General features: G+C 37.0%; 1 protein-coding gene across 1 annotated transcript in view; it reads left to right on the top strand.

Moving 5' to 3' along the window:
* Window positions 1-26,868, top strand: part of HMCN1 (hemicentin 1) — a 552,382-nt gene that overhangs the window by 460,047 nt on the left and 65,467 nt on the right. Inside the window, exons 81-86 of the mRNA XM_004013873.6 lie at window positions 9,558-9,827; window positions 12,692-12,882; window positions 17,894-18,107; window positions 20,033-20,167; window positions 20,547-20,737; window positions 22,344-22,425. Coding sequence (XP_004013922.3) covers window positions 9,558-9,827; window positions 12,692-12,882; window positions 17,894-18,107; window positions 20,033-20,167; window positions 20,547-20,737; window positions 22,344-22,425 — 1,083 coding nt within the window. The remainder of the gene's footprint in view (window positions 1-9,557; window positions 9,828-12,691; window positions 12,883-17,893; window positions 18,108-20,032; window positions 20,168-20,546; window positions 20,738-22,343; window positions 22,426-26,868) is intronic.

Genomic DNA, 26,868 nt, shown 5'->3' on the forward strand with positions numbered 1-26,868 from the left:
AAAGTGGTGGATTCAAGAATTTTTTTGGAGATATAATAGCCAGGATTGCTGATTAATCAGATTGGGATGTTTCCTGGGCTTTGGGCTTGAGTGGAGATATTGCTATGGGGGGGGGGGGGGGGGGGGGGGGGAATTCAAGGAGAGGAACTAGTTTTGGAGGAAGGAAAACATGATTTCTGATCATGTTCAGTTCAGTTCAGTCAGTCGTGTCTGACTCTGTGACCCCATGAATCGCAGCACGCCAGGCCTCCCTGTCCATCACCAACTCCCGGAGTTCACACAAACTCATGTCCATCGAGTCGGTAATGCCATCCACCCATCTCATCCTCTGTCATCCCCTTCTCCTCCTGCCTCCAATCCCTTCCAGCATCAGTGTCTTTTCCAATGAGTCAACTCTTTGCATGAGGTGGCCAAAGTATTGGAGTTTCAGCTTCAGCATCAGTCCTTCCAATGAACACCCAGGGCTGATCTCCTTCAGAATGGACTGGTTGGATCTCCTTGCAGTCTAAGGGACTCTCAAGAGTCTTCTCCAACACCACAGTTCAAAAGCATCAATTCTTCGGTGCTCAGCTTTCTTCACAGTCCAACTCTCACATCCATACATGACCATAGCCGTGACTAGATGGACCTTTGTGGGCTGATTATGTTAGATGTGGGAAACTGTTAGAAATCCTAGCAGAGGGGGCGGTCCTAAGATGGCGGAGGAATAGGACGGGAAGACCACTTTCTCCCTCACGAATTCCTCAAAAGAACATTTCAACGCTGAGCAAACTCCACAAAACAACTTCTGTAGGCTGGCAGAGGACATCAGGCAACCAGAAAAGTAGACCATTGTCTTCAAAAACAGTGAACCTCTCTGAGTGTCCCTCAGTGTGGAGAAACTTTTCATCTTTAACCTAGATGTTTTATCATCGGTGCTGTATAGATGGAGAAGTCTAGAGGCTACTGTAAAAATAAAACTGAAAACCAGAAGCAGGAGGCTTAAGTCCAAAGCCTGAAAACATGAGAGAACTCCTGAATTCAGGGAACATTAAGCAATAGGAGCTCATCAAATGCCTCCATACCTACACTGAAACCAAGCTCCACCCAAGGACCAACAAGTTCCAGAACAAGACATACCACGCAAATTCTCCAGCAACACAGGAACACACCTCTGAGCTTCAATATACAGGCAGCTCAAAGTTATTCCAAAACCTTTGACGTCTCATAACCCATTACTGGTCACTCCACTGCACACCAGAGAGAAGAAACCCAGCTCCACCCACCAGAACTCCAACACAAGCCTCCCTAACCAGGAAACCTAGACAAGCCACTGATACAACCCCACCCACAGTGAGGAAGCTCCATAATAAAGAGAACTCCACAAATTACCAGAATATAAAAAGGCCACCCCAAACGCAGCAATATAATCAAGATGAAGAGACAGAGGAATACTCAGCAGGTAAAGGAACAGGAGAGTTGCCCACCAAACCAAACAAAAGAGGAAGAGGTAGGGAATCTACCTGAGATAGAATTCCAAATATTGATAGTGAAAATGATCCAAAATCTTGAAATCAAAATGGAATCACAGATAAATAGCCTAGAGACAAGGATTGAGAAGATGCAAGAAAGGTTTAACAAGGACCTAGAAGAAATAAAAAAGAGTCAATATATAATTAATAATGCAATAAATGAGATCAGAAACACTCTGGAGGCAACAAATAGCAGAATAACAGAGGCAGAAGATAGGATTAGTGAAATAGAAGATAGAATGGTAGAAATAAATGAATCAGAGAGGAAAAAAGAAAAACGAATTAAAAGAAATGAGGACAATCTCAGAGACCTCCAGGACAATATGAAACGCTCCAACATTCGAATTATAGGAGTCCCAGAAGAAGAAGACAAAAAGAAAGACCATGAGAAAATCCTTGAGGAGATAATAGTTGAAAACTTCCCTAAAATGGGGAAGGAAATAATCACCCAAGTCCAAGAAACACAGAGAGTTCCAAATAGGATAAACCCAAGGCGAAACACCCCAAGACACATATTAATCAAATTAACAAAGATCAAACACAAAGAACAAATATTAAAATCAGCAAGGGAAAAACAACAAATAACACACAAGGGGATTCCCATAAGGATAACAGCTGATCTTTCAATAGAAACTCTTCAGGCCAGGAGGGAATGGCAAGACATACTTAAAGTGATGAAAGACAATAACCTACAGCCCAGATTACTGTACCCAGCAAGGATCTCATTCGAATACGAAGGAGAAATCAAAAGCTTACAGACAAGCAAAAGCTGAGAGAATTCAGCACCACCAGACCAGCTCTCCAACAAATTCTAAAGGATATTCTCTAGACAGGAAACACAAAAGGGTGTATAAACCCAAACCCAAAACAATAAAGTAAATGGTAACAGGATCATACTTATCAATAATTACCTTAAACTTATATGGGTTGAACGCCCCAACCAAAAAAAAGACTGGCCGAATGGATACAAAACAAGACCCCTCTATATGCTGCTTACAAGAGACCCACCTCAAAACAAGGGACACATACAGACTGAAAGTGAAGGGCTGGAAAAAGTTATACCATGCAAACAGAGACCAAAAGAAAGCAGGAGTGGCAATACTCATATCCGATAAAGTAGACTTTAAAACAAAGGCTGTGAAAAGAGACAAAGAAGGCCACTACATAATGATCAAAGGATCAATCCAAGAAGATACAACAATTATAAATATATATGCACCCAATATAGGAGCACCGCAATATGTAAGACAAATGCTAACAAGTATGAAAGGGGAAATCAACAATAACACAATAATAGTGGGAGACTTTAATACCCCACTCACACCTATGGACAGATCAACTAAACAGAAAATCAACAAAGAAACGCCAACTTTAAATGATACATTAGACCAGTTAGACCTAATTGATATCTATAGGACATTTCACCCCAAAACAATGAATTTCACCTTTTTCTCAAGTGCTCATGGAACATTCTCCAGGATAGATCACATCCTGGGCCATAAATCTAAACTTGATAAATTCAAAAAATCGAAATCATTCCAAGCATCTTTTCTGACCATAATGCATTAAGATTAGATCTCAATTACAGGAGAAAAACTATTAAAATTTCCAACATATGGAGGTTGAACAACACACTTCTGAATAACCAACAAATCACAGAAGAAATCAAAATATGCATAGAAACTAATGAAAATGAAAACACAACAACCCAAAACCTGTGGGACACTATAAAAGCAGTGCTAAGAGGAAAGTTCATAGTAATACAGGCATACCTCAAGAAACAAGAAAAAAGTCAAATAAATAACCTAACTCTACACCTAAAGCAACTAGAAAAGGAAGAATTGGAGAACCCCAGAGTTAGTAGAAGGAAAGAAATCTTAAAAATTAGGGCAGAAGTAAATGCAAAAGAAACAAAAGAGACCATAGCAAAAATCAACAAAGCCAAAAGCTGGTTCTTTGAAAGGATAAATAAAATTGACAAACCATTAGCCAGACTCATCAAGAAGCAAAAAGAGAAAAATCAAATCAATAAAATTAGAAATGAAAATGGAGAGATCACAACAGACAACACAGAAATACAAAGGATCATAAGAGACTACTATCAGCAGTTGTATGCCAATAAAATGGACAACGTGGAAGAAATGGACAAATTCTTAGAAAAGTACAATTTTCCAAAACTGAACCAGGAAGAAATAGAAAATCTTAACAGACCTATTACAAGCACGGAAATTGAAACTGTAATCAGAAATCTTCCAGCAAACAAAAGCCCAGGTCCAGACGGCTTCACAGCTGAATTCTACCAAAAATTTAGAGAAGAGCTAACACCTATCCTCCTCAAACTCTTCCAGAAAATTGCAGAGGAAGGTAAACTTCCAAACTCATTCTATAAGGCCACCATCACCCTAATACCAAAACCTGACAAAAATACTACAAAAAAAGAAAACTACAGGCCAGTATCACTGATGAACATAGGTGTAAAAATCCTCAACAAAATTCTAGCAATCAGAATCCAACAACACATTAAAAAGATCATACACCATGACCAAGTGGGCTTTATCCCAGGGATGCAAGGATCTGCAATATCTGCAAATCAATCAATGTAATTTACCACATTAACAAATTGAAAAATAAAAACCATATGATTATCTCAATAGATGCAGAGAAGACCTTTGACAAAATTCAACATCCATTTATGATAAAAACTCTCCAGAAAGCAGGAATAGAAGCAACATATCTCAACATAGTAAAAGCTATCTATGACAAACCCACAGCAAACATTATCCTCAATGGTGAAAAATTGAAAGCATTTCCCCTAAAGTCAGGAACAAGACAAGGGTGCCCACTTTCACTGCTACTATTCAACATAGTTCTGGAAGTTTTGGCCACAGCAATCAGAGCAGAAAAAGAAATAAAAGGAATCCAAATTGGAAAAGAAGAAGTAAAACTTTCACTGTTTGCAGATGACATGATCCTCTACATAGAAAACCCTAAAGACTCCACCAGAAAATTACTAGAGCTAATCAATGAATATAGTAAAGTTGCAGGATATAAAATCAACACACAGAAATCCCTTGCATTCCTATACACTAATAATGAGAAAGTAGAAAAAGAAATTAAGGAAACAATTCCATTCACCATTGCAATGAAAAGAATAAAATACTTAGGAATATATCTACCTAAAGAAACTAAAGACCTATATATAGAAAACTATAAAACACTGATGAAAGAAATCAAAGAGGACACTAATAGATGGAGAAATATACCACGTTCATGGATTGGAAGAATCAATATAGTGAAAATGAGTATACTACCCAAAGCAATTTACAAATTCAATGCAATCCCTATCAAGCTACCAGCCATATTTTTCACAGAACTAGAACAAATAATTTCAAGATTTGTATGGAAATACAAAAAACCTTGAATAGCCAAAGCAATCTTGAGAAAGAAGAATGGAACGGGAGGAATCAACTTGCCTGACTTCAGGCTCTACTACAAAGCCACAGTCATCAAGACAGTATGGTACTGGCACAAAGACAGAAATACAGATCAATGGAACAAAATAGAAAGCCCAGAGATAAATCCACACACATATGGACACCTTATCTTTGACAAAGGAGGCAAGAATATACAATGGAGTAAAGACAATCTCTTTAACAAGTGGTGCTGGGAAAACTGGTCAACCACTTGTAAAAGAATGAAACTAGATCACTTTCTAACACCGCACACAAAAAATAAACTCAAAATGGATTAAAGATCTAAATGTAAGACCAGAAACTATAAAACTCCTAGAGGAGAATATAGGCAAAACACTCTCCGACATAAATCACAGCAGGATCCTCTATGATTCACCTCCCAGAATACTGGAAATAAAAGCAAAAATAAACAAATGGGATCTAATTAAAATTAAAAGCTTCTGCACAACGAAGGAAAATATAAGCAAGGTGAAAAGACAGCCTTCTGAATGGGAGAAAATAATAGCAAATGAAGCAACTGACAAACAACTAATGTCAAAAATATACAAGCAACTTATGCAGCTCAATTCCAGAAAAATAAATGACCCAATCAAAAAATGGGCCAAAGAACTAAATAGACATTTCTCCAAAGAAGACATACGGATGGCTAACAAACACATGAAAAGATGCTCAACATCACTCATTATTAGAGAAATGCAAATCAAAACCACAATGAGGTACCACTTCACACCAGTCAGAATGTCTGCTATCCAAAAGTCTGCAAGCAATAAATGCTGGAGAAGGTGTGGAGAAAAGGGAACCCTCCTACACTGTTGGTGGGAATGCAAACTAGTACAGCCACTTTGGAGAACAGTGTGGAGATTCCTTAAAAAATTGCAAATAGAACTACCTTATGACCCAGCAATCCCACTGCTGGGCATACACACCAAGGAAACCAGAATTGAAAGAGACACGTGTACCCCAATGTTCATCACAGCACTGTTTATAATAGCCAGGACATGGAAACAACCTAGATGTCCATCAGCAGATGAATGCATAAGAAAGCAGTGGTACATATACACAATGGAGTATTACTCAGCCATTAAAAAGAATAAATTTGAATCAGCTCTGATGAGATGGATGAAACTGGAGCCGATTATACAGAGTGAAGTAAGCCAGAAAGAAAAACACCAATACAGTATACTAACACATATATATGGAATTTAGAAAGATGGCAATGATGACCCTGTATGCAAGGCAGCAAAAAAGACACAGATGTGTATAACGGAGTTTTGGACTCAGAGGGAGAGGGAGAGGGTGGGATGATTTGGGAGAATGGCATTGTAACATGTATACTATCATGTAAGAATTGAATTGCCAGTCTATGTCTGACGCAGGATACAGCATGCTTGGGGCTGGTGCACGGTGATGACCCAGAGAGATGTTATGGGGAGGGAGGTGGGAGGGAGGTTCATGTTTGGGAACGCATGTACACCCGTGGTGGATTTATGTCAATGTATGGCAAAACCAATACAGTATTGTAAAGTAAAATAAAGTAAAAATAAAAATTAAAAAGAAAAAAAGAAATCCTAGCAGAGATGTCAAAAAGCATTGATTATTTATGAATTTAGGACTCAAAGGAGAAGTACAGCCTACGGTACAAATTTGGAAGTAATTAGGGTTTTTCAGTCCACAAGACTGGATGAGTATTTGGATAGAAAAGAGCCCAAGACTCTGCATCGTTAAGAGGTCTGAAAAACAGAATGCTAAAAAGAATAACAAAGGAGAGGGAAAAGATGACAGAGGAAAACTAGATGAAGTCAAGGAGAGGACAGTGTTTCAAGAAGGAATAGACAGATTTTTTGTTTTTTAACTCAAGGGAGAGTCAATTAAGATGATGACCAAGAAATAGTCATTGGTTTTGGCAACATTGTTGTTCAGTTGCTCAGCTGTGTCCAATTCTTTGTGACCCAATGGACTGCAGCATGCTAGGATCTCTTGTTATTCACAATCTCCCAGAGTTTGTTCAAACTCATGTCCTTTGAGTTGGTGATGCTATTCAATCATCTCATCCTCTGCCGTCCCCTTCTCCTCCTGCCTTCAATTTTTCCCAGCATTAGGGTCTTTTCCAGTGAGTCACCTCTTTCCATCAGGTGGCCAAAGTGTTGGAGCTTCAGCCTCAGTCCTTCCAGTGAATATTCAGGGTTGATTTTCTTTAGGATTGACTGATTGGATCTTGCTATCCAAGGGACTCTCAAGAGTCTTCTCCAACACCACAGTTCAAAAGCATCAATTCTTCGGTGCTCAGCCTTCTTATGGTCCAACTCTCATATCCATACATGACTACTGGAAAAACCATAGCTTTGACTAGATAGGCCTTTGTAGGCAGGGCCTTTGTAGGCAAAGTAATGTCTCTGCTTTTTAAGATGCTATCTAGGTTTGTCATAGCTTTTCTTTCAAGGAGCCAGCATCTTTTAATTTCATGGCTACAGTCACCATCTGCAGTGATTTTGGAGCCCAAGAAAATAGTTTGTCACTGTTTTCACTGTTTCCCCACCTATTTGCTATGAAGTGATGGGACCAGATGCCATGATCTTTGTTTTTTAAATGTTGAGTTTTAAGCCAGCTTTTTCACTCTTTTCTTTCACCTTCTTCAAGAGGTTCTTTAATTCCTCTTCAGTGTCATCTGCATATTTGAGGTTATTGATATTTCCCCCCATAATCTTGATTCCAGCTTGTGCTTCATCCACTGGGATCATATAAAAGAATTAGGATTTTTTCTTTCACTAATTGATTAAAATTACATGAGCAATTGTGGGACAAAGAAACACATTAAAACAACTAATAGGATTTCAGTATTCCAAAAGCAATCAGAGATAATTGCATACTCTAGAGGCATGAAAAACTCTGAATAGACTCTCTCTTTTCGGATACAGCATGTAGGGACTTCCCTGGTGGTCCAGTGGTTAAGATTCCATGCCTGCAATGCAGGAGGCATGGGTTTGATCCCTGATTGGGGAACTAAGATCCCATATGCCATGCAATGGGAACAACAACAACAAAAAGTCTCTAACAGATAACAGTATGCAATAGCAAGCAGAAAATCAACCAGATAACTTTGGTTGATATACATAATTTTAAGTTATTCATATTTTACACAACTTGTTGATTTACTCATTACCATTATGTGTGTGTGTGTGTGTAGGTGGGTGGGTGGGTGGGTGTGCATATGCACTCAGTCATGTCTGACTCTGCAACCCCACGGACTGTAGCCCACCAGGCTCCTCTGTCCATGAAATTTTCTAGGCAAGAAAACTGGAGTGGTTGCCATTTTCTCCTCCAGGGGATCTTCCCAACCCAGGGATCAAACTCACATCTCTTTTGTCTTCTGTGCTGCAGGCAGATTCTTTACCATGGAGCCATTGGGAAGCCCACTCATTACTGTTAGTGTACCCTAAAATTTGGTCTCCCTTGGTTGACCATTTCTGCCCAGCCTCCTCTAGAGACACAGCAGATATTTCCCGGTCTCTGGGACTTGCTATCCACAGGGCATAACTTGGATCAGTAGAGTTTTCAGAGGCCCCTTGTTTCTTAAAGCATGTGGTAACAATATTTTGAATAGGTGGTAGACATTTCAAACAATTTTATTCTTTTGGCCTGCACAGTAAAGTAAATTTACTGAAAAGTACAGTAAATTTACCATCGTTTTTCCTGCACCTTGTCAGTGTCTCTGGACTTGGATTGACTGACATTGGGAGGAGGTATCATCTTTACCTTCCTTTCTCCTATGCTTGTGGTTGGTTGTTCCTCACTTGTGTTTGATTGTTCTCTCATAATTATGTGATGTGTCTTTAAAGCTAAGTAAAATAGCCTGAGTGGTAATCACTATTGTAAACACCAGGAAGAGAAACTGTTATCATAAGCCTGTCCACTCTTTTCTGAAAAAGTAGGAAGAGTTCCATCTGTACAAAGTCAATCCTTAACCAATATGATTCAAACCATGCAGGTCCACTTATTCAGTAGTAAATACTACATTACTGCATGAGCCGAAGTTGGTTAAATCTGAAGACATAAAACCACAGATGCAGAGCGGTTAAGGATACTGAAGGCCAATTATCAGTTAAATTTGGATTTTCTATAGTGCAGAGAGTCATCATCCCTACCACCTGTGCTGTTCAAAGATTAATTGTAATTCTTTTCAATATCCCACTTCTTTATTCATTAAAATAATACATTGTTAAATATGGTCCAAGCATATGAGATCATAAGCACTGCAGGAAAAGCATGGATAAAGGGGTCTGAGCAGGTGAATAATTTCCAGACCTGGAAGAGATCTACTTTTAAAGTTCAAGGAACTGATGAATGAATCACATAATACATGTGTGTTAAAGAAAATACCTCTATCAACAGTTAGTTTTCTGGACATGCAATCCCTCATTTTTTCCAGCAAAAATAAACTGTAGCCACCCTTTGATATGGTAAAATCAGGGCTTTGTTTTATAACCACGTGACTTCATTTTGCTAGAATAGGACCACATTGCATAAAGAGTACATTCACGCTTTTAAGATAATGATTAAATTTTGTAACTTTTAGTTCCTCCAGTCATTACCCCTCATCCAAAGGAATACGTCACTGTTGTGGATAAGCCCATCATGCTACCCTGTGAGGCAGATGGCCTCCCACCACCTGACATCATGTGGCATAAAGATGGGCATGTAATTATGGAGTCAGTCCGCCAGCGCATCCTCAGCTCCGGTGCTCTGCAGATAGCATTTGCTCAGCCTGGTGATGCTGGCCAGTACACGTGCATGGCAGTTAACGTGGCAGGATCAAGCAGCACGAGCACCAAGCTCACCGTGCATGGTAGGTTGTTTAGCATAAGTTATTTCAGTTCACTACTTTACCATGGCAGAGAGAAGAGACCACCAGGGGAAAATATGATGGAAATAAAAACAATGAAAAACAGCAGACCAGAGCGGAGTGTGGTGTGTGCATGTGGTGTGTAGGTACGCGTCCTTCAGATATGTTTTTGGTCGGCTCTGTTTATTTGTGCACACACCTTGTAAGAGTGATTTTATTCATAAAGCCAGGATAATTAATCTGTTGCCAGCACCCTCATATGGTGACTACTGGGATCTATAAGTTGACTTGTGAGAAGTTCATTTGTTTTGTTGCTCTTCTGCTTTACTTTTCGAATTGCAAGTCCTCTTGGCCCAAAACTAACCAGCATGTGACCTACCTTGTAACTGTAATGTGAACCTAGTGAGCATTGGAGATCTGATTCATTATTTTAAAGTAGCAAAACATTAAAAATAAATAAATAAATAAAGTAGCAAAACATTTACAGGTATATTTTTGTAATAGAAAAAAAAAACACCTGTTTTTCCTTTGTATTCAGACAACTAATAAAATATCTAAAAATCAGCATTGAAATATTTTAATTAACATATATTTGAAGACTAAAGATAGAATAACCGTTAATATCAGTGGTAAGAAACAATAAATAAACTGTTTTCAACTACTATTTTCAGAAGTATCTCTCATTTTAATAACGAGTTTCTGTTTTTTCTTTCTCAAAAAATTTGTGAAAGTGGTTTTTCTGTCTTTCAGGTGTATTTGAATTTTCTAAAATTTTATTCTTGCTTTCAGCTAATATAATTGAACTAATTAATACACATTAGTCTTTTGGTTTCAAATAAATAATATTCCTTTTTTCATATGTTTATATAAAATTTATCAAAAGTAAGTGTATACTAAACAACAAAGAGGGACTTCCCAGGTAGCTAAGTGGTGAAGAGTCTGCCTACAATTCAGAGCCACAGGAGACATGGGTTCAATCCCTGGGTCAGGAAGATCCCCTGGAGGAGGAAATGGCAACCCACTCCAGTGTTCTTGCCTGGAAAATTCCATAGACAAAGGAGCCTGGAGCCAAAGAGTCAGATACAACTGAGTGTGCGTGCATGCAAACAACAAATAAATCATTAATAATAACTTAAAAGTATAGGCCACAATTCCCACCCATAATGCAATAAAGCTTGAAATGTGTAATGAATTTTTAATGCCAAAACCCCAACCCCAAGCAAATTAAAAATTATTATTCTGATTAGCAAGTAGGTCAAAGAATACGATTTTATTTTCAAATTTAGAAAATCATAAAAATAAGGACACCACATCAAAATGTATTGTATGTACCCAAAACTAAAATCAAGTATAGTGGTCACAGCCTTAAAATTTTCATTTTAACAAAGAATAAGTAAATGCACTAGTGTTGCAACTTTAGCAAAGTTGAACTGCCTTTGGTTAGCTAACTAACTGTTAGCAACATTGAAATACCAACTCCAGGGAAACCAGGATAAAGGAGATAATGAAAATATAACATAAATTAATGAAAATGAACTAGATATTTATGATATACCATTCAACAAAATAGGTTTTAGGCTTTTCAATGTTATCTATCATTTAGGTATGTGTGTGCACATATGTGCATGTTAAAGTGGCTTCAGTCGTGTCCGACTCTGTGCAGCCCCATGGACTGCAGCCTGCCGGGCTCTTCTGTTCATGGGATTCTCCAGGAAGAATACTGGAGTGGGTTGCCATGCCCTCTTCCAGGGGATCTTCCCAATCCAGGGATTGAACCCAGGACTCCTGCATTGCAGGTGGATTCTTTACCAGCTGAGCCACCAGGGAAGCCCAAAAATTCTGAAGTGGGTAGCCTATCCCTTCTCTAGGGGAGCTTCCTGACCCAGAAATTGAACCAGGGTCTCTTACATTGCAGGCAGATTCTTACCAGCTGAGCTACCAGGGAAGCCTGATTATGCATATAATTATTCATATCATGTTTGCATATCCATATAATCTTTTTTTTTTTTTTGCTGAAACCTATTGTGTTCTGTAACTTTAAAAAATTTGTGAAAAAGTTGGTCCATTTCTCACTGATATATTTGAATTCTGAAATTTACTGTTTGGGGAGGAGAGTATATTTTTCCTTTTTTAGTCAAGAATTCTTAACATATTTAAACTTTTCTGTTAGAAGTAAATATCTTAGTACTGGATCCTCTAAGGTATTTCTTTGTACCCTGAAATATTCAGTTGATCTTTCCATGTTGCCTAAATTCCATTTCAAAAAATTTGAAGCATAAGCAGTATTTGCATGGAATTATGAAATCACTATAAAACATTTCCTCTGTGATAGTATAAAAACTAAATTAAATGTTTTCACCAGTTTTACTTACATTTGTTGTAACATGTGAAGTACTGCAATAAATTTTTTTCTTTAGCTTTAATATGAGGTATTTTATAGTGTTTTAAACTAGTGAGTTTTATTAGTTTGTCCTCACAGTATCTCTGTGATACAAATCCAGCAGTTATACAACTGTAGAAGTGGTTTTGGCTTTAGTTGCTCTTGTTTGTTTTATTTTACTGCAATAAGTAAAAGGAACTCAAGGGAAAGTCAGTAAGTCAAATAAAATTTAAATATTTCTCACCAGTTCAATGTTGTTTTTTCCAAGGCTCATTGTAAGTACATCCAACATGTACAAATGCCTTAGAATTCTTGCTAGTGTCAAAAATATTGATTGCTTTCAGAGTAACAAACAAATGACTTGATATATTTTGTTAGTATTTCTACCAAGTTACTCTCAAGAGAATCTATTGTGTGTTCACTTTCAGTGTGAATAATGATTGAACTCAACATCCTGAATGACTTTCTTTTTAAAAACTCTTTATAGTACCACCTAGAATCCAAAGTACAGAAGTACATTACACGGTCAATGAGAATTCACAAGCCGTTCTTCCATGTGTGGCTGATGGAATCCCCACACCAGCAATTAACTGGAAAAAAGACAATGTTCTTTTGGCTAACTTGTTAGGAAAATATACTGTCGAACCCTATGGAGAGCTTCTCCTGGAAAATGTTGTGGTAAGTTTAATAAATATGAAGAGATACACTGAGACAGATCATTAATTCACCATTTTAGTGATTTAGCTTGAAAATGTATTTTTTGTTTTGTTTGTTTCTGTCTGTGCCCCACAGCTTGCGGGATCTTAGTTCCCTAATCAGGGGTCAAACTGTTCCTCAGCAGCGAAAGAGCCAAGTCCTAACCACTGAAGCACCAGGGAATAATGAAAGAAAAGTACCCTTATAAATTCAGGTCAAAAAATTAATTTTATATATATTTCATTTTATGTCCCCGAGGATAGTATTTAGCACATCATGGGAACTTATAAATGACTTCTTTCTAAACTTATTTTTGTGAAAATCTTTATCAGGAAAATTCTAAGCCTCTATTATATTCCATGCTTGTAACAATGCATGAGACATTGTTCGAAGAGTAGAGGTGTAAGAATGTGTGATGTATTATTAAGCAAATACAAAAAGCAGGCTTTTTTGTCTTTTCAGGTTTTTAAATAACTTTCAGTCTTAGGGATCTGTGCAAGCTGGGAATTTTGAATATTCTTAGGTGGTATTTGTCCAGTCTGCAGAATAGTAGCCATGGGAAGCATCTGTTTTCCAATATTAGCCATTTTGAAGAAGAATCTATATCTATGCATACCACATGACTTTTAAAAAATTATCATATGGTTTCAGTGTATCAACACTTGGTACCAACTATTAAACATGATCAAAATGTGAATCACTTTCAAAGCTTTTGTGCCTGTCTTTGGACTTCCCTGGTGGCACAAACAGTAAAGAATCTGCTTGCAATGCAGGAGACCCAGGTTCTATCCCTGGGTCAGGAAGATGCCATGGAGAAGGGAATGGCTGCCTACTCCAGTATTCTTGCCTGGAGAATTCCTTGGAAAGAGGAGCCTGGTGGGCTACTGTCCATGGGACTGCAAAGAGTCAGACATGACTGAATGACTAATACTTTCATTATTCCTTTTCATTACCCTTCGAAGTACCTAAATTTCATTATAAAATCTTCATAGAATTAAATTCAAACAGATTAAATTGATAAAATTGGTCACATTCACTTCATAGTATAATTTCCGCTGTTAGGTAGACTCCTTGATTACCAGATAAATAGCCCTAGGGATAGGCTAACTTGATCTTAGGTACAAGCAGAAATTGTATTTATTCAAATCTAGGTTTCTATCAATTGTAAGATGCACCTTTATTTTATGTACCACTAAGAAAGAAAGGAAAAAAAAAAAAATCCAGTCAAGTAAACTAGAGAAGACCATCAATTTTTAAGTTGTATGTGAGTCGGACACGACTGAGCGACTGAACTGAACTGACCCCAATTTAAGACCTATGAAAAGTTAAAAATGTGAACTTAAAAGTGATAAAATAATGTTAAATTTGTTTGTTTAAACTGGTATACAGTCTCTGGTAGGGACTACTGTCAGATTCAAGAATGTTGAATTTGACCTCTCAATCACTCTTACAGACCTGAAGGAATTAAATGAGAAAAGTTTAAACTTTTAGTGGGACAACGGAGATAAATTTTTTATAATAGCAACAATAAGGTACCTTATAAATAACAGATGAAAGACACAAATGATAAGTCTATCTGTGAATAATATGTATAATCTGGATTTTCCAAAGCTTCACTTCCATAAAATCTTTGATTTTTAAACTTAAGATGTTAAGATCTGGGAATTTAAGAGCAGCTCAGTGGTGTCAGGGTGAGGAGACCTTTACATGGAATATGATTTATTTCTGTTTGCCCTTAAAAATCATTATGAAACCCTAGCAGTGTTAGATTGTATCTATAGTAAGTGATTATATTTTTATGCTGCATTGCCAATCAATTACTTGATGCTTCAGTGCAAAGAAAATGTATTCTTAAACTTCTTTTTAAAAAATAAGGAAAAGTCTGTGCTGTGGACCTTAATACAGTCAGAAGCATTCAGTCATTAATTTAACAAATATTTATTGAGTATTGAGTACCTTCTCTATGATCAGCACAGATTTAGACACTGGGAATAAATACATTGAACAAAGCAATGAAAGATCCTTGCCTTCATGGAGTTTATTCCTAAAGGAGTGAGAGAGTCAATAATAAAAATAAACGATGCATACATTTCAAAAGGATAATAATAAAATAGTAAAAAATAAAAATAAAGAATATACAATTCAAAAGAAAACTGGTATGAAAAATAAAACAAGAACAAGTAAAAGGTATCAGAATTTGGAAGAGTACAAGTTATATTTTTAAATAGCATGGTCAGAATAAATGTCCTCTGGGAAGCAAATACTTTGAGCAAAATTTGAAGGAAGTGAATTAGCTAAGCAGATATCTGGGAGAGGAGCATCCCAGTTTTCTCTGCCTGGGAGAGAGGCAGAAAACTGGGATCCCCTACCCCAGATTTGGGGGGTAAAGAAATGAAGGTAGGTGCAAAGAATTTTTAAAAAAATGTAGGAACATGCCTGATGTATTTGAGAAACAGGAAACCAGTGAAAAAAAGAAGGAAGAGAGAGAAGAAGTCAGAGAAAAGTGAAGACCAGATACATGTAATACCTCATTGCTGTTCAGTCGCTCAGTTGTGTCTGACTCTTTGCAATCCCATGTAACAATTTGCATTTTACTCTGAGTAAAATCAGAATCCATTACAGGTTTTGAGCAGGGGAGCAATGTTGTCTGCCTTATGTTTTTGCCATATTGCATTGACTATTGTGATGAGAATATATGGTAGGGAGGCAAGGAAAGAAGCCGAAAGACCAGTTGGGAAGATGGTCTAGAGGCAGATGAGAGATTATAGGACTCAAAGCAGAACATTAGCTGAGAAGGGGTGAGTGAGAAGTGGTTGGATTTTGTGTATACTTTGAAGCTAGGATTTCCTAGCTAGACTGAAAATAGTGTGAAAAAGAATAAACAAACACACGAACAGCTGGAAGAACAAAATAGCCATCAACTGAGATGGAGTGAAGGCTGCAGATAGACCGGAAAGGCGAAGAGGGGAGTTTGGTTTTGGACCTGTGCTTGTGATGTCTTCTAGGCAACCAAGCAGAGCGTTGGAATAAGTTCAGTACAATTGGAGTTTGGAAGAAACATCTGGGCTGGACATACTGGTACTCGTCTCAGCATGTAGATGGTTTTTAAAGCCATTAAAACCGAGTCGAGTGTGGACAGAAGAAAAGAGGAACAGAGACTGAGCCCTCTTATACACCTACACTGGCAAATTAATGTGGAGGGGAAGCCAGCAAAAGGAGATGGAAGAAAAGCAATCAGTGAGGCAGAAAGGAAACTAGGGGAATGGGGTGTCCTGGAAGCCAAGTGAAGACATGGTTTTAAAAAGAAGGAAGCCAGAATTGTGTCGAATGCTGCTAAAACTTCTAGTAAAATGATTGCCAAGAGCTGGCTATTGGATTTAGCAAGTGAAATCTTGGAATTGCAGCTAATTGCCCTGACTGTTGCCATTTCCTTTGATCATTTTCATGGTCCTTGGTGGGCCACATTACCTAGAGAACCAGCTATGCCATCAAGATTCTAACAGCCTTTGGGAGTACATTTGCTCTTTAGCTGTACATTGTAGTACAGCAGTTGATGTTTAGTAAAACTGCATAATCTAAAGTTTTCTGATCCACCTCCCAGAATGCTGGAAATAAAAGCAAAAATAAACAAATGGGATCTAATTAAAATTAAAAGCTTCTGCACAACAAAGGAAAATATAAGCAAGGTGAAAAGACAGCCTTCTGAATGGGAGAAAATAATAGCAAATGAAGCAACTGACAAACAACTAATCTCAAAAATATACAAGCAACTTCTGCAGCTCAATTCCAGAAAAATAAACGACCCAATCAAAAAATGGGCCAAAGAACTAAATAGACATTTCTCCAAAGAAGACATACGGATGGCTAACAAACACATGAAAAGATGCTCAACATCACTCATTATTAGAGAAATGCAAATCAAAACCACAATGAGGTACCACTTCACACCAGTCAGAATGGCTGCGATCCAAAAATCTGCAAGCAATAAATGCTGGCGAGGGTGTGGAGAAAAGGAACCCTCCTACACTGTTGGTGGGAATGCAAACTAGTACAGCCACTATGGAAAACAGTGTGGAGATTCCTTAAAAAATTGCAAATAGAACTACCTTATGACCCAGCAATCCCACTGCTGGGCATACACACCGAGGAAACCAGAATTGAAAGAGACACATGTACCCCAATGTTCATCGCAGCACTGTTTATAATAGCCAGGACATGGAAACAACCTAGATGTCCATCAGCAGATGAATGGATAAGAAAGCTGTGGTACATATACACAATGGAGTATTACTCAGCCGTTAAAAAGAATTCACTTGAATCAGTTCTGATGAGATGGATGAAACTGGAGCCGATTATACAGAGTGAAGTAAGCCAGAAAGAAAAACACCAATACAGTATACTAACACATATATATGGAATTTAGGAAGATGGCAATGACGACCCTGTATGCAAGACAGGGAAAGAGACACAGATGTGTATAACGGACTTTTGGACTCAGAGGGAGAGGGAGAGGGTGGGATGATTTGGGAGAATGACATTCTAACATGTATACTATCATATGAATTGAATCGCCAGTCTATGTCTGACGCAGGATGCAGCATGCTTGGGGCTGGTGCATGGGGATGACCCAGAAAGATGTTATGGGGAGGGGAGGTGGGAGGGGGTTCATGTTTGGGAATGCATGTAAGAATTAAAGATTGTAAAATTTAAAAAATAAAAAACTAAAAAAAAAAATAAATAAATAAATAAATAAAGTTTTCTAAGATCTTCTTACTATAAAATGCTATAGTTCTGTAAGGTATGGACTTTTAATTTCTTAAACATTGTAAATTATGCTTTGTAAAAACTAGCCAGATGGTTCAGACTAAAAGATGGAAATTTAAATCATCTTTAGAGTGCTCCTTTGGGGACCAAGCTATGCAGTTTTATGAATTATATGTAATATGATATAAGATCGTGTAATTTTATGCACAATGACTTTTCTTTCTTTAAGCCGGAGGATTCTGGCACCTATACCTGCGTTGCTAACAATGCCGCAGGTGAAGACACACACACCATCAGCCTGACTGTTCATGTTCTTCCCACTTTTACTGAACTCCCTGGAGATGTGTCATTAAATAAGGGAGAACAGCTCCGATTAAACTGTAAAGCAACTGGTATTCCATTGCCCAAGTTAACATGGACCTTCAATAACAATATCATCCCAGGTTGGTAATTTAATTCTTAAGAAGTGAATAAGTACACTGATAGGGAACTTGAAACCCATCTCCATTTTCTTTAGCTGTGGGAATTGATTGAAAAGTTGCATGAATTGATTGCTTTAAATTCTGTAAAATGTGTACTTTTGTCTGGATTTTAGCCTATGCCCAGTATATGTGTTCTTTTCATTCTTTAGAAAGGACACGTTGATCACAGGACCATATATTGAAGGATATAGGTAGGTTTTTTAACCTAAAACTAATTCCCCTCCCCGAGAAGTCATATACACAGATGCCCAAATGTATCCCCCTGGACCTCTTCGCTGTTCTCAGTCGTGTCTGAATCTTTGTGACCCCACCGACTGCAGCCTGCCAGGCTTCTCTGTCCAGAGGATTTCCCAGGCAAGAATACTGGACTGGGTTGCCATTTCCTCCTCCAGGGATATTCCTGCCCTAGGGATCAAACTCGTGTCTCCTGCAGCTCCTGCACTGGCAGGAGAATTCTTTACCACTGAGCTACCTGAGACCTCCTTCCTTATTGATTAAGACAACTGTGAGAGCCCTGAAGATTCACCTAATTTTACAGAGAACTCTATTTTTTGTTGTGTGAATTAACCTCTCTAATCCACTATCAGAGTGTAGGTCAATTAAGTAAACAATTTCCAATCTGTGTGTGCACTACGTGTTCAGGTAGAGCCACGCATCACGGGGAAGATGTGTTGCTGTTAGACTTTTATCACCAGCGCGAAGATACTGTTTGTAAAAAGAAACTGTTGCTTCCTAAAATTGAGTTCTGAAGTACTACACTATTAACACTTAAGAAATGCCTCACTAGAAAGTTAGTAATAAGCTTGAGTTTTCTGTTATAAAGATTTATGAAAACTAGAATTCATCAGCTATGTCACCTCAACAGTAATAGTATAATATACTTCACTAGAGAACAATAAACTCTAAAAAACCGAATCAGGACTGTTTTCTGAAGATAGAATACTAACTTAGATATTTAAGTTTTTAAAGCTTAATTTTCCACTTACTATTCAGCAGTATGAAAACTTTAAAAGATAATTTGAACCGGCTATATAGCACAGGGAACTCAACCCCATGCTCTGTGATGACCTAGATGGGTGGGATTGGGGGTTGGGGGAGTGGGGGTGGTCCAAGAGGGAGAAAATATATGTTCACATATACCTGATTCACTTTGTTGTATAAAAAAAACTTAACATTGTAAAGCAATTATATTTTTAAAAAAAAGATAATTTGAATGGGAGAGAATCTGCAAAGTAAACATACTTAATGTAATTAGATATTGGTTGGTCTAATCAGACTCTTATTTAGTATCAATTGTTTTAGGATTCACATATTTATCTTATACTCTATTCCAAGTATTGAAACTACCTTTGGTAATTTATATCATTACCACATTATGGGCAAGTTCAAATTATTACAAATTTAATTTTGTCATTATTACCTAACTAGCATAGGTGTTCATGACTTTCCTTCTGAGTTGCCAGGTCAGTTGAATTATAACTGAAAAGATTTCCATGTTCTTGATGTAAATTGTTTGGGAGGAAAAGTGGTGGTGAGAGAAATGAAATGGAAAATGTCATATTTCTGAAGGAAAGATTTTTGAAACCTAGACAGAGTGCGAGCCAGCTTTAGGCAACTCTTTGAGATGAAAGGTGTAATCGAAAATAATTTTAGAAGATGTTTGTTATCATTCTCTTTTTCATTTTTCAAACAAGTGTCTAGAGACACTGCAAATAGCTCAGAGGAAGAAATCTCTGGAAAGGGCTCTCTCCTCCAGTGTCATAATGAGATCTCTTTGGTTGAATTGCTGACCAACTCATAAATCTAACTTGCAAAATATTGAACTGTCGTGATTATTTTCTGAGGTTACTGAGAGACATTTGTGTACTCTACTTTGTTTCCTTCAGCCCACTTTGACAGCGTCAGTGGACACAGTGAACTTGTTATTGAAAGGATATCAAAAGAGGATTCAGGCACTTACGTGTGCACTGCCGAAAACAGCGTTGGTTTTGTGAAGGCAATTGGATTTGTTTATGTGAAAGGTGGGTGAAAGTGTTCTATTTTCAATATTTATGATGAATGGTTTGTATTTTGGAGCCCTATTGTACAGTAATATGATGTAACTTTATGTTTATTAGTTTAGTCTTATTTCACAGATGTGCAAACTCATGAGATAAAAACAAATTATGAATGTTCATCTCAAAAGTAGGTAAGCAGTGTGTGAAGAGATCATTTGGCACAGATGGAATCATTCACTTAGATTACTGAAATGGACAAAATTCTCTTGCCGATTAGCATGAGCAGCTGATTCTGCAAGATTCATGGGGCTCAAAAGTGGCTTTTCCTCTCTTCACTAAATTGTCTTTTAAATAGGTTAGAATCACAAAGACTAATATACACTCGTCTTTTGTTATTTTCCAGAACCTCCAGTCTTCAAAGGTGATTACCCTTCTAACTGGATTGAACCACTTGGTGGTAATGCAATCCTGAATTGTGAGGTGAAAGGAGATCCCGCCCCAACCATCCAGTGGAGCAGAAGGGGGACTGATATTGAAATTAGCCACAGAATCCGGCAACTTGGCAATGGCTCCTTGGCCATTTATGGCACTGTGGTAAGTCACACTGAGTTGTCAGTACGCACTTTAAATGTCACAATCAACACCTCTCTATAGGTGCCATGGGAAGTTTCTCTGCATTCCTATTTTAATCATAAAATCTGAATCAATGGGTTCTTTTAAAAAACTGAAAAGATAGTTCAAATTGATGATTTTTAGCCCTTCAAAGGAGTACGAGCAATAAAAAAATTTGCTGCTTTGTTCTCCATCATTGACCTGTTATTCAGCATCAGTAGATAACTTCCTTAAATCTATTTTAGAATGAGGAATTTGAAGAATTACAAACACGATTTTAAATATAAGGTAGATTTCATCACTAAGTCAACAACTTTATCGGGCTTTCCAAAAGCTTCAGTAATTCAGGCAATATTAGTACTTTAAGTTATTCTAAGTTGAGGGTCAAGGGAATGAGATATTTTATCTAAAAAATTCTTAACTAAAGATGAGTTATTTGTTAATCCACTGTTGAATTCATTGAAATCGTAATTAGACTATACTGCCCAGTGGACCTGTTTCAATGGACCACTTTCGGTCTTTTATTCAGCTTGGTTTTATTTCAGCATTAGATGCTGTTGACTGTTCCTTCAATTTTGAGATGATTTCTACCTCTGGCTACACTGATCAGTCTGCTTCTTCACCGCTGCTTTCCCCACTTTACCGCTACACAAACATAACTACTTTTGAAGTCCTTGGTACTTCTTATATTAATACTGATTTTCCACCACACAATTTCAGATTCCTAACCCTATGCCTTCAACCCCAAAACTCTTTCAAGTTCCACCTACAGTTTCCTATGAGAGATTTCTATCTGGATCATGCATTGATAGTTTGACTAAATTATCTAAACCAACATCCATCTCTCTTCTCCTACCCTCTTCCACTTCCTGCAATTCAGTTCCCCCTAATTGACTTATTCTTTTTATTAACAAGACCAGAATTCCTCTGTTCATAAGACCTTACCAAAATCTCTAATTAGATATCAAATCTAAATTCATGTGGTACTTCTTTTCTATATCATGTATGTATAAATTTATCACTTATGTTCTGTGATTTGCATCACTAGTAAATTAGTTTTTCACTTTCTTTCCTATATTTCAAGCTTCTAAAGTAGAGGCTAACATTAATGTTTTTAATAACCTCTGTAACAAAGAACTAGATATTTATTCATTTATTCTGAATATTTAATGCTTTTTAAGATATCTATTGGAGAAGGCAATGGCACCCCACTCCAGTACTCTTGCCTGGAAAATCCCATGGATGGAGGAGCCTGGTGGGCTACACTCCATCTGGTCACTAAGAGTCATATTGGCATTTTTCTTTACTAAGATAGTTTTGGATAAATCATTATAAAAAATGGTATTTCTGCTTTGGTTTCTACCAGTTATTGTTCCCTGAGAGTTCCCTAGGTTGTATAGAAAAAAAAAATTTAGCTAAGAACTTTTTTTTTTTAATCTATTTGTATGGTTAAATATATGTAAGTTTTCCTATTTCTATTAAAATACCTTTTCATAAACACAATTGCATAAACAAGCTCATGGTGAAAAAAAATATGATTTTCACTGCTCAGTAGGCTATTTTTATAAAACACTGCTTATTTCCGTAGAATGAAGATGCTGGTGATTATACATGTGTAGCTACCAATGAAGCTGGGGTGGTGGAACGCAGCATGAGTCTGACTTTGCAAAGTAAGCTGCTTAAATTTGATGAAGAAATATCCATATAATTGTTCATTTAACTTTCTAGCAAATGCATTAATGGTAGCTTTCAGAGTCTAATTTAGTTTGCTGCTGCTGATAGAGCAATTGTTATCAACCAGAAGACTGACACAACTTTGCACAGGTATTTTTGTCTGTTTTACCTAACATATACAGTTCAAATTTGCAGTGGTTTGATATCAGAGCTTTTGTTGCTGTTTGCAATATATTCAGTCAAATACCCTTTTTCTAGCTCCCTACCATTCTTGTAAGGAGCTTACAAAGATGTCATTTTATGGCACTTTAAAACTAGGTGTTAAAAATAAAGACTAATGTAAATGAACTCAAGAGTTCTCTGGATCAATTGCTGTCAATCTGTTGTGAAGTATCTATGTGTTCTTGGCAGGATGAGTGTGCTTGTGATGAAGGTCCTCAGTGTAAACAATCAGAAGATAGGTTTCCATAATTTGAAAAGCATGAAAGACTCCAGTGACTCAATGGACAGACCCCAGAACCACTTCAGGGGCTGACCTGAGAACAGTGTCACTAAGTTAAGGAAATCAGTTTATTTGTGAATAGGCTCGGTATTTAATGGAATGAATTTACATTTTTTATTCACGATTAAGAGATGCTGTAGACCATTTACTAACAGCTGTTTACCAAACTACTATTCTCTAAAACTTGAATAGATATTTCTCTGTTTCTATATATTCTATGAAATGCTGAATAGATATTTAATAGATATTGAAGACGGTGGTACCCCCTGCAGCCTTAGTGAGGTATAATTGACAAATAAAACTATGTATATTTAAAGCATGCAGTATAGAACTTGCCTGGTGGTCCAGTGGTTAAGACTTCTACTGCAGGGGGTGCAGGTTCAATACCAAGTCAGGAAACTAAGATCCTACATGCCACGTGGCATGGTGAAAGAAAGTAAAGTGCACAGTGTGATGATTTGATTTACAAATATTGAATACACTGTAAAATGATTACCACAATCAAGTTAATTAACATATTCATCACCTCACACTTTTTTGTTTGTTTGTTTTTTTGTGGGATTTTTGGTGAGAATGTTTAAGATCTACTCAGCAAATTTGAAGTATAGAGTATGGTGTGACTAACTGGAGTCATCATACTATACATTAGATTCTCAAAAGTTACTCATTTTTATGATGAAAAGTCTGTATGTTTTGACCAGTATCTGCCCACCTCCCCACCCTTCAGCCCCTGGCCACCCCCAGTCTATTCTCTGTTCCTGGCTTTTTAAGATTCTACATGTAAGTGGCAGCATGCAACTATTTGCCTCTTGTCTGGCGTATTTCACTTAACACAATGCCTTCCGTGTTGTCACAAATGGCAGGATTCCCTCCTTTTCGTGGCTGAATAATATTCAGTAGAGTAATATTTTATTGCTGAATTTTATTCTAATAGAATAAAATTCTAATCTATACAATAGATTATATACATTATATACAATAGAATATTATACAATAGAATATATTATTCATAAGCTTGTTTCTGTGTCTAAGATAGTGTTTTATTAAAATACAAATGTACCAAATAATAACTTTATAGATATCATTAGGAGAAAAGTAGAGTGCCATGATTGAATAATTCTGAGAAAAATAGATTAAACAAAGTTTTCATTTATTAAATATATATATATGAAAGAGCAGCCTGTGCACCAGTTTTCTTTACTCCAGATATTTCCAGAAATGTTAGCATGCAGATGTGAATTTAACTCAATTAGAGGAGGATATAATAACCTGAATTTCCCCCCCAAAAATGTTATTCTCATGAAATCCCCCCAACCCAGGGTTTCATGGCTTTCTTGGGTGAATGCATGTAGGGCATCTCACAATTAATCTCCCCAGGAAGAGTGATTCACTGGCCAAGTTTAAGAAATACTGCATTAGATTAGCTCATTTACATATACTGACAATACATTCATTGTAATAAATGAGGGATATAAAAAAGTAAAAAATAAAATGTTTAAGATTAAAGTACCATAAGAAATGTCTTCATTTAGATAAAATGCTCATATTTAACAAATTATTATATGACTGATAGAATTAATTAAACTTTGAAAGATGTACATATGGAATTTTTTCTTTTCCTTTTTTAATTTTTTTACATATGGGACTTTTTTAATTTTACATATGGGACTTATTGTTAAATTAATATATACACTACGTGCCATTGGAAATGTTCAAATATGGAATCTAAATGAAGAGTCTTAGTTTTATTTAACACTTTTTTGACCATAATAATATGAACAGGCTTATTTATTCAATGTTCTTATTTAGTGTGTTGCATGACTAATTGAGCCATTTACTTTAGTCAGCAACAGTTTATGGAATACATAATGTAATCTGAAACTGGAGGGGTGTTCTTAGAGCCCGGAAAGTTCTTAAAGTGATTTTAATATAAACGTCAAGTAAGAATGCAATTTGAGGATGATGCAAACATATATATGAATAATACATTAATAACACTGAAAGATTCAAACCTCATGTGAAAGAATTCCTTTTGTAAAAGACAACATGTCAGTGATACTTTTACATAAAATACTATCATAGTAGTATTACCATAAAACACATTTTACTTCTGTTTTTGTTTTGTGTTCTATCATTCCAGATACAGCTCCTGGTCTGTACTATGCAGCCACCACCCTGAATTCTCTCATATGCATCACTTTCTGTTGAGCCAATCCTTCCACCGTTCAGTTCAGTCTGAAACACTGCTGTCATCCTATCAGACTCTATCAAGAAAAAACACACTCCCCTATTCTCACCTATTCAAATGTCAACCCTTTAGATTTTCTTTTAAGATTTTAACCAAATGTTTAAAACCTGCATGCTGCTGCTGTCCAGGCTGAATCACCTTTCAGAGCTAACTATCTCTATACTGTTTGCTTCTCTCCATGGCAGTTCCTTTCTTCTATATGTAATCTTACTCCGTTTTTTAAAAAATCCAGTTTAAGCTTCTTTTCCATGAAGTCCTTTGTATTCTCTTTCTTGACATTGTAGACCAGTATAAATATTATGCCACCAACTTTTTATATTTTATAGTTCCTTTTATCTTCCCAATACCTTCATTTGAACAGCTGTCATCCACTATAGATACTGTTGACCTCTTGCTCCTCCTTGAAACACACTTTGGTTACTAGGATACCATTTTCTTCTGAATTTCTTCCTTCCTCAGTGATCAGCTCTGAGTATCATTTACAGGCTCATTTTCTGTTCATTTCTTACCTAATAATGTTGCAATAGTTTCTGTCTTTGGATCTCTCCCTCTCATTTTAGACTCACTCCTGAAGCAATCTTACCTCTATCTCTATTCTAAGCTTGAGATATGAATAGACATCTCCACTTGACTGTCCTACAGATATCTCAAGCTCAGCATTTCTAAATGGATGCAAATCATCATTCCTTATTCCTTCCTAATAAATCTGTTCTTTCTTGCATATTCTACTGAATTTACCCAAAGATAAACTGTATTCCCCAAATCAAAACCCTGTAGTCTTCAGTTCATCCCTTTATGCTATACTATTGAATGGCTAACTCCTATAACTCCTACTTTAATAATTCTTGAATGTCTTCCTTTACCTCTTCATTTCCAGAGACATAACTTTTGTTTGATGTATTGAGTCACTATTGTTTAGGCTCTCATGTTACCACACATTTATCTATTCTGTACTAAACTCTGTTCTACCTATTGTGTTACTAAATTTTATATGTATATTATAGCTCAATAACTGGTTACTTGTCTTATAAATAGACTCTGAATCCCTTGAAACTAGATACTGTATCTGTGCACAATGCCTGGCAAGAAATAAATTCTCAATATATGTATATATTGAGGGAGAAGGCAATGGCACCCCACTCTAGTACTCTTGCCTGGACAATCCTATGGACAGAGGAGCCTGGTAGGCTGCAGTCCATGGGGTCGCTAAGAGTTGGATACGACTGAGCGACTTCACTTTCACGCATTGGAGACGGGAATGGCAACCGACTCCAGTGTTCTTGCCTGGAGAATCCCAGGGACGGGGGAGCCTGGTGGGCTGCCGTCTATGGGGTCACACAGAGTCGGACACGACTGAAGTGACTTAGCAGCAGCAGCAGTATATATTGAGAATGATGATCAGGGATGAAAGAATAACTTAATAACAACTCTTTGCCTCAAAAACTGATGTAAGGGAAAGAATTAAATGTTCACCATGTAAAACACAGACAAAAGCAATAACAAAAATAATAAGAACAGTAGTACTAATGATATTGTCTTCTTGTCTTTTGTTGAAGATCTGTGCTTGCATCATCTTAGTTGAGTCAAACAAGATCCTCTGAGCTAGGCACCATTTTTAAGGACACAGTGATTCAAAAAGGTAGTAAAGAGCAGAGGCAGAATGTGAATCCAGAAAAGCACAACTGCAGA

This window comes from Ovis aries, chromosome 12, assembly GCF_016772045.2.
Source record: "Ovis aries strain OAR_USU_Benz2616 breed Rambouillet chromosome 12, ARS-UI_Ramb_v3.0, whole genome shotgun sequence".
Classification (NCBI taxonomy): Eukaryota; Metazoa; Chordata; class Mammalia; order Artiodactyla; family Bovidae; genus Ovis; species Ovis aries.